Below are 8,623 nucleotides of genomic sequence, written 5' to 3'. Positions count from 1 at the left end.
TATAGGCAGAGCACACACAAGAAAAAGAAAAACAGCAACAATTATTAGTTAACAAAATTATGCTTAGCTAATTAGGCTAACCTACTGCAGCTAGGTGTTTGTTCGACCTACCTGAGCAAATCAAGAGAGCAACAGTCTGCATAGATGGTAGCTACCTGGCTAAATAGACATACATAAGCTTAGCTATATAGCCTAGCTGTACCTACACTATGCTTAGATAGGTTGCTAACTAGATAGTTAAACAACTACTTTTAACAATGCTTAGCAACAAGCTATTGAGGCTAATTACTGTAGGTAAGAATTTGTGCACCTAGCTAAATAGGCATATCAACAACTAGAAAGCTCGCTTGGCATAGCTAGCTCATAAAACTCGGTGTTGGACGTCAGAGCATGTCGGACCTTCTCTACCGGCCTAAAAAATATCTCAATTATGTCATGTAAACTATATTGTGTCTGGGTGGGGCCGAACACATCTATCATTACATTTAGCTTCTCTGTTAATGACTTTTTTTCTGTTATCCACCTGTCATTTTTCTTCTTTGTCTCTGTTCATACAGTCTTGTTTAATTAAGATTTCTTTACAAAAGACAAGCTTTATATGTTGTGTGTCCATGCGTCATGGAGTCATATTTGTCCCCGTCTACCAAAATAACGCAGTCAAGTGTTTTGCCGGCTCCCTGCCCGGACCCCCGTTTGGATCCACAGAACCTGGTGCGCAGCAGGGACTGGCCCTTATCACTTCTACTCCCCCAAGTCCTCACAATGGGAAATTTTCATTTTCAAGAGCCGAACGACACATCAATATTCGGACTAGAGGTGAAGGCCTAGGTTTTAAATGCAAGCCTCCCTCCCCCCACTGTGTATACTACTCTAAGATAGGTAGCTCACAAACTAGCTGGATGGACCGACCTGCTTTGTTAACCTGGCAAACCATATTTTACAATCTTTAACAATATCCCCTAAGGCAGGGGTGGCAAACAAGTTTGACACAAAGAGCCGAAATTTTTAACTGTGATAGTCAAAGAGCCACACCACGCACTGCCTTGGAGCTAGAGCTTCAATTAATTCCACAAAATACTCTTTCAAAAACTCGCCTTCGCTGTATGCTTTTTTAGCACGGGGAATGTTACACACCACTTTATAGGAGGCAAGTGTCACATTTTCTCCATGCTTAATCAATTGCTGAAAAACTTCTGACTGTCATTTTACCTGGCTTTCCAAAGTGCTCAATTTTTTTGCTTTCGTAGTTCAGTACCTTTGGGGAATTCCGTGTCAATATTAGCATGGGTTATGCTAAAATGACGCCGAGTATTTGAAGTCTTGAAATGGGATATCATGGTATTGGTTAATAAACAATGATTTGCAAAGCAAGCATCTTCCCATTCTTCCCGAAATGCCCTGTGTTCATCTTCATATTTCCGTTTCGCTTTGCATTTTGCCATTTTGACCTTGAGGGAACAGTCTGCACGCTCATGAAATGTTTAATTAATTTCCCAGCATTAGATGTAACCTACGCAGATGATTGGCAGTCAGTTATGTGTCCGGAGCAGCATAAAAACAACAAACCTGCCAAATGAATTTGAAAATCTCATCTCATCTCATCAGCTGCACCGCTTATCCTCAGTAGGGTCGCGGGGGTGCTGGAGCCCATCCCAGCAATCATCGGGCAGCGGGCAGGGGACACCCTGAACTGGTTGCCAGCCAATTGCAGGGCACACGGGGACAGACAACTCACTCGCTCGGTCACACCTAGGGACAATTTGGACCGGCCAATCCACCTCAAATGCATGCCTTTGGAATGTGGGAGGAAACCGGAGTACCCGGAGGAAACCCACGCAAGCACGGGGAGAACATACAAACTCCGCACAGTAAGGCCGGGTGCTGGATTTGAAAATATTATTTATTATTTGTTATTAACTCTGATGGATTAAGGTGTGTTTTAAGAGGGGGAAAAAACTAAACATGAAACCGGGTAAAGAGCCACAGTAAACAGAAAATATGATGAGGCAAAGAGCCGCATTCTTATCGGCCAAGAGCCGCATGCGGCTCTACAGCCGCGTGTTCGCCACCCCTGCCCTTAGGCTTATATGCTTGCTCAAATAGCTAAACATGAATAGCTATAGCCACTGGTAAATGAAGATGATACCAAAATGTGACGGAAATATTGGATGAAAATGTAATTCATTGATCTTATGGATACAAAATGACAATATTTGTTTTTTATTTTTTCTAGAATTTTTGACTCAACATGAACAAAGCTAAATGGATAACGTACTCAAACATGACATCTGCAAACATAATATATGGACAATATATAAAATACAAGTCTCCCACGTTTCATGCGCCATCTGCTTGCCTAGGCAGGTCGATGATGCAGCACTTTCAAGTGCTCGGGTCCTCTGCGTCTTTACCGAGCTCTGCCATTGGCTGTCGGGGGATGCTGAGGATGCTGCCACGTCACGGCCTGGGGAGCTGCTAGTGCTGCGATTCCTCAGCACCAGCAGCAGCAAAGCATCACTGAAGAGAAGACGCCGGCCGGGGCACAACAGCAGCGGACACACCCTGCAGACGAAACCAACGCGCCCAGTCAGTCGGCATCCGTCCATCGCTGAACCGCACTGCACCATGAGGGAGATCGTGCACATCCAGGCGGGACAATGTGGCAACCAGATCGGGGCCAAGGTACTCCAGTCCTTGAGTGATGTTCAGGAATCTAAACCAGGAAGTTGTCAGGTTCCGCCCCAGGGAGCCATTAGATGCTTGGACAGTTCGGGATGCTTTGTGCTAGCTACATATATCCTAATTTAGTTCAATTAATGTCAGGTTTAGGGTTTGTAGGGCTATAATGTAAAATAACAAAACATATAAATGAACTGTCTTGTTATGTTAGCATCGATTAGATGAGAGTCAATATGAAGGGTGTGGCTTTAACTCAGATGTTACATTCAGGGGCAGCCCTGCATTTGCATTCCCGACCAAAAACATGAAGGTTTTTGGAGGAGGAAAATATATCGGTCATTGTTATTGGCTCTTTCATGTATTTATTGAACTGTTTTTCATATTTGCCATTGTCAAATGTTTTAGACCAGGGGTCTCAAACTCGAAATTTTAGGGAGCCGCCGGAGCTTGGGTCTCAGTGAGGTTGTGGGGCATAATGTTTTCCACAGGAAAAGCCAGGTTCTTAAATATATTTTTAAACTCATTATATACTGAGTTAGTTCCAAAATAAAAAATACTGTCTTCTAATTTTAATGCCGAAGGGAACCGTGATACAGTATTGTGAAAAACAATGTTCACATATCCCTGAACTACCTGGGTTGACATCCTGTGGTCTTGGGCAAGTACCACCTTGCGGCACCCATCACTCTCCACTCTCGGTATTTATTTTGTGTAGAGTTAAAATCTTTTTTTTAATATTAAGATTATTTATGTTTTTATATTAATACTAGCTAGCTGGATAAACAAGACGATTCAATCCAGAAACAAATGAATAGATAACTTGATAAAAACTAAAAATTGGTGCTCTGAATTAAATAAGAAAAAAATATTTAAAATTAGTTCCATAAAGATATGACTAAATCAATCCATAAAATGGTTCTATTAAAAATACATAAACAAATATTTAAAATATTACAATGCAGAGGTTGGGAGTTTTCTACTTGCTACTACCACCTGTGGCCCAAAGCATAATTGCAGCCTCAGATTAAAAGTGGCCTCTTGGGTGTTGGACATTTTTTAAAACGAACATGTGAACTCAGACGAGGATGTCGCCTTCCAGTTCTGGGAGGTCATCAGCGACGAGCACGGCATCGACCCGTCAGGCAGTTACCAAGGCGACAGCGACCTTCAGTTGGAGAGGATCGACGTCTACTACAATGAGGCTTCAGGTAAACAACCAACGAAAAGGAAATGTTTGGGTAAACTACCGCTTAAGAGAGTAGTGTCTCATATGACTGAATACTGCCAAGGACAGAGAGCAGAAGCTGATGTATTTTTGTCTGTTTTTCTTCATTTTTATGTCGACCTCCACCGTTACCTCTTGAGGGAGCACAGGTATCTGCACTCTCATCTCATTTCTTCCTGTTGCCTCTTGCTGTTGCTGCAGGGAGGTTACTTCGGGTCACTGCTGATTTACTGATTTGCATAACATTTATGTACAAACCTGACTATCCATCCATCCATCTATTCATCTATCCTTCCATCCACCCATTAAATTATATTTTTGATCTCACATGCAATTTTGTTTTCAAATTAAAATTTCATGAATAAAGTTTTTCAACAAAGGAGTGTAAACATGCCAAGGTTTGGTGAGAGTCTATAATGATCCAAAATAATAATACTTAATTTTCTTAGTAAATCATAGTATAAGTGATTGATGACCAAAAATGTCTTGGAATTCATCGGATTTGTTAGAAGAGCATAACACTAATATTATTTAAGTCAGTACGACATATTTATTCATTTTCAATTGAGAAAGAAATTACAAAACTGTTTTAAAAAAAAAAAAATTCATTTAACGAAACGAAATCTTTTCAGGGAAAGGGGGTAGAATTACTTAAGCCATCTTGTAATATTAAGCGGCTCCTAGTGGTAAAAGAAACCTGATAAATGAAAAAAAATATTGGTTTGAGTAATGAGCAAAAATGAACTAACTAATAAACGTCCTCTTTTTAATGCTTGTAGGTCGAGAAATTTGCGTTTATTTCACATAACTTGAGCCTCACCTGAGGGAAGCTTATGTGATTCTCCACCATCTTGCAGCTACGGGAACCCTAAAGCCTCAAGAAGGCTGGGCAATAATTGATAGAAGTAAAATAGTACATTTTGGTTGCTCTGAATCTCAAATCTCCTATTCTTACATACAGTTTGTAGCATTTTTTTCCAGTTTCAGTACACCATACAGCAACATCTAATGGTCAAATGATACACACTGTCCCTTTATACCACTGTAGAACTTTAGGTGTGCCAGCTGACGTCATTTTTCTTGTGTTCCTAAAAATAATAAATAAATGAATAAATAAATTAACAGCAGACTGATGGCAGGTAATAGCCATACTACACAAAAGAGCGACATCGAGTGGTCAAATATTATAAAGTCCCTTATGAAACAAAAAAAGAGAAAGAAGTGTCAGTCTTGCACAAATGCATTACAGATTAGTTTTTTTGTTTTTTACAGTTAAGGCTGTGACCTAAAAAACAGAGCTGTTCTGAGAAAAAAGTCCTTTTTTTGTGTGCAAAAGTCATAAAGTTGTTGAGAGCACAAAAGCTTGAACTGGTCAATAGCTAGAACAGGCGTCCATTGTCCTCCCAAAGACCAGGATTGAAAGGAAGACACATTTTTGGGAAAGGCCGTGCTTGAACCCACAGCGCTGACCTCAGCACTTTCAGAGGTTCGCTGGTCTGGAAGAAGTCTTGCATTATTTTGCGCAGCCGCACTTCTAAAGGTCTTTTTGTATTAAAACATGAATTTCATACGTCAGGGAAAAATGAAAGACATTTAGTTCTGAAGTGTGGAATAAAATCATTCGTTTTCTCTCCCCTCTGCCATCCTGAAGGTAGCAAATACGTCCCGCGGGCCATTCTGGTGGACTTGGAACCCGGGACCATGGATTCGGTCCGTTCAGGCCCATTTGGGCAGCTTTTCAGGCCTGACAACTTTGTTTTTGGTGAGTAGAATTTCCATGTCCCCCTCAGTCACACACACCACACCCACACAAACCGAGCGTGTCCCGAGAGCCCTCGCCACATTCCGCCTAGCACGACTCTTGACGGTTATTGTCCGAGTGGAGTGATGCATTGTTAGCGTGGCGCGATGTAACACGTTGTCAGCTCTCCTGGTGGTCCCAAAGGTCCTGAGCAGCTGTCAACCAGTAAAGGCACAGAGCCACGGACACGCCTTAATCGGTCTCTCCACGCCTGCAAGATACAGCAATAAGCATTGGACTAGTGGCTGACTTTTTGAGAGCTAGCTTGGGGTCATTTATATACTGTAAATCAGTGACCTGCTGTGAGGGACGTATCTGGTGAGGCAAAGTCGGATTTACAAATAAACAAATGTACATCTTATTCATCATTTCATTAGTAAAACAATAAAGCAATATATAAACTGTAGCATAGAAAACAACTGTTTTTTTTTGTCTTACCTTAACTTATAAATTCAGTCTACGCGCTGCTCCTTTTAAATAAAAGTATCAGTTTAGGTAAACATTACGAAAAAAAAGTCCATGCAACAAGATGAAAATGACTGGATATCACTAATTCTATTGTTTGGTGCTGATATGTGCACTAAATCAGTACTATTGCCCTCTGCAATAAAGCAGGAGAATTGCATCTGCAGACACTCAGCACATTATTATGTTACACACTAATTGTATTGATAATATTCATAATGAAATTCACCAATCTAAAAAAAAAACATCAAAGAATTGTGAGAGTAATTTAACACTGAATGAATATAATAATTTAATGTATGTAACTGCACAGTTACGGTAAAGTAAACTTACACTATGTAGATTTATTACTCATTATCTGTACTGAATAATGTTTGTGTGATATCCTGTGATTCTTTTTTTCTGTAACATTTTTGTTTTTATATAGAAAAAGTTGATAGAAAGTAACCTACTGACAAGTGCTTGGTCTTTTTATGTTACAGATCTTCATGTCTGGCAGGTATTTTGGGCACATTTTATGATGCACGTTAGACACTTAACACATTTGAAAGAAGCGTGAAAACAGTATTTCAAGTTGAGGTTGTTGTTTTTTTTTTTTAAAGATTATACTGCTTTTTTTCCTATGGATGATGAGAGTACTTCTATCGGATTTATTTTTTATGTAGTCATGTACTTTAAGATAATGATGGAACACCGTTTACCAAATTTTAAAAACTTGGTTGGATGTTTTTGCTTGAAGTCCCGAGTACCTCGCAAAATAGAATACCATTTGTTAATGGTGTTTAGGAAGAATGGACAAATATACGTGATATGAAATGAACAAAATATCATCATTGATTTTATTCAGGTTTTGTACTAAAAAAAAATATATCAGCTTGGTCCGTTGAATAAACCAACCAATACTTACAGGCCGTAATTAGTGACGGAACATGCATCTTGCAGGTCAAAGCGGAGCGGGAAACAACTGGGCAAAGGGGCACTACACGGAGGGTGCTGAGCTGGTGGACTCTGTCCTGGATGTCGTGAGGAAAGAATCAGAGAACTGCGACTGCCTGCAGGGCTTTCAGCTGACCCACTCACTGGGTGGCGGCACCGGCTCCGGGATGGGCACGCTGCTGATCAGCAAGATCCGCGAGGAGTACCCAGACCGTATCATGAACACCTTCAGCGTCATGCCGTCACCAAAAGTGTCCGACACGGTGGTGGAGCCTTACAATGCTACACTGTCAGTGCACCAGCTGGTAGAGAACACGGACGAGAGCTTCAGCATAGACAACGAAGCGCTCTACGACATCTGCTTCCGCACCCTGAAGCTGACCACGCCCACCTACGGCGACCTCAACCACTTGGTTTCGGCCACCATGAGCGGGGTCACCACGTGCCTGCGCTTTCCAGGCCAGCTAAACGCCGACCTCCGCAAACTGGCCGTCAACATGGTGCCCTTCCCCCGCCTGCACTTCTTCATGCCGGGGTTCGCCCCCCTCACCAGCAGGGGGAGCCAGCAATACCGCGCACTGTCGGTCCCCGAGCTCACCCAGCAGATGTTCGATGCCAAGAACATGATGGCGGCGTGCGACCCGCGCCACGGCCGCTACTTGACGGTGGCGGCTATCTTCCGCGGCCGCATGTCCATGAAGGAGGTGGACGAGCAGATGCTGAGCGTCCAGAACAAGAACAGCAGCTACTTCGTGGAGTGGATCCCCAACAACGTAAAGACGGCCGTATGCGACATCCCGCCCCGCGGGCTCAAGATGTCGGCCACTTTCATCGGCAACAGCACGGCCATCCAGGAACTCTTCCGAAGGATCTCGGAGCAGTTCACCGCAATGTTCCGTCGGAAGGCCTTTCTGCACTGGTACACGGGCGAGGGAATGGACGAGATGGAGTTCACCGAGGCTGAGAGCAACATGAACGACTTGGTGTCTGAGTACCAGCAGTACCAAGACGCCACCGCCGACGAGATGGAAGAATATGAGGAGGATGAAATTGAGGAGGATGATAGCCGCCGTTGAGGAGGCGGGGCCTGACCGACTGCAAAACAGATTACTCTTGAGATGAACCAGAACGAGATGATGAGGATCATCTCGGTAGTCCTTGTTATGCATTAGCAACGCTGCCATTGTTGTTTAAAGTCTAGTATCAATAAACACCAAATAAAGATTACTCAGCAAATTCAGCTTCTCTATTTTTTTACACATTTAAAACGGGTTAACTGTGTTTTCCGGACTACAAATCACACCATAAAACCCCAACTTGGCCAGAAATTTCCATATAAAATGATATTGTCAAAAATGGGCCCTTGGGCCCTGGGTTTGACACATATAAGGATCAGCAAAGGAAGCCCTCATATGGCCTGCTTTATTTTTTGTACTGTCAAGCGATAATCATATTCAAACATGAATGTTTTTTTTCCTAAAACCAATTACTTAGATTTGACTTAATAACTTAATTAT

At 42.2% G+C, this 8,623-nt stretch overlaps 1 protein-coding gene across 2 annotated transcripts; it reads left to right on the top strand.

Annotated features, from left to right (window-relative positions):
- The first annotated feature begins 2,437 nt into the window (after positions 1 to 2,437).
- Positions 2,438 to 8,342, top strand: LOC148374597 (tubulin beta-2A chain). 2 transcript variants are annotated; one of them, XM_088338396.1, is made up of 4 exons: positions 2,438 to 2,682; positions 3,779 to 3,887; positions 5,556 to 5,666; positions 7,113 to 8,342. In XM_088338396.1, exons 1-4 carry the CDS (start codon positions 2,626 to 2,628, stop codon positions 8,180 to 8,182), a joined length of 1,347 nt encoding a protein of 448 aa, XP_088194522.1. In that variant the 5' UTR covers positions 2,438 to 2,625; the 3' UTR covers positions 8,183 to 8,342. The 2 variants fall into 2 exon arrangements, with proteins under 2 accessions (XP_088194522.1, XP_088194515.1); XM_088338389.1 differs by lacking the exons at positions 2,438 to 2,682; positions 3,779 to 3,887 and adding an exon at positions 4,003 to 4,053.
- The last annotated feature ends 281 nt before the right edge of the window (positions 8,343 to 8,623 follow it).

Source organism: Urocampus carinirostris, chromosome 1, assembly GCF_059441175.1.
Source record: "Urocampus carinirostris isolate Australia breed hairy pipefish chromosome 1, RoL_Ucar_1.0, whole genome shotgun sequence".
NCBI lineage: Eukaryota > Metazoa > Chordata > Actinopteri > Syngnathiformes > Syngnathidae > Urocampus > Urocampus carinirostris.
This window is presented reverse-complemented; position numbering and strand designations above follow the sequence as displayed.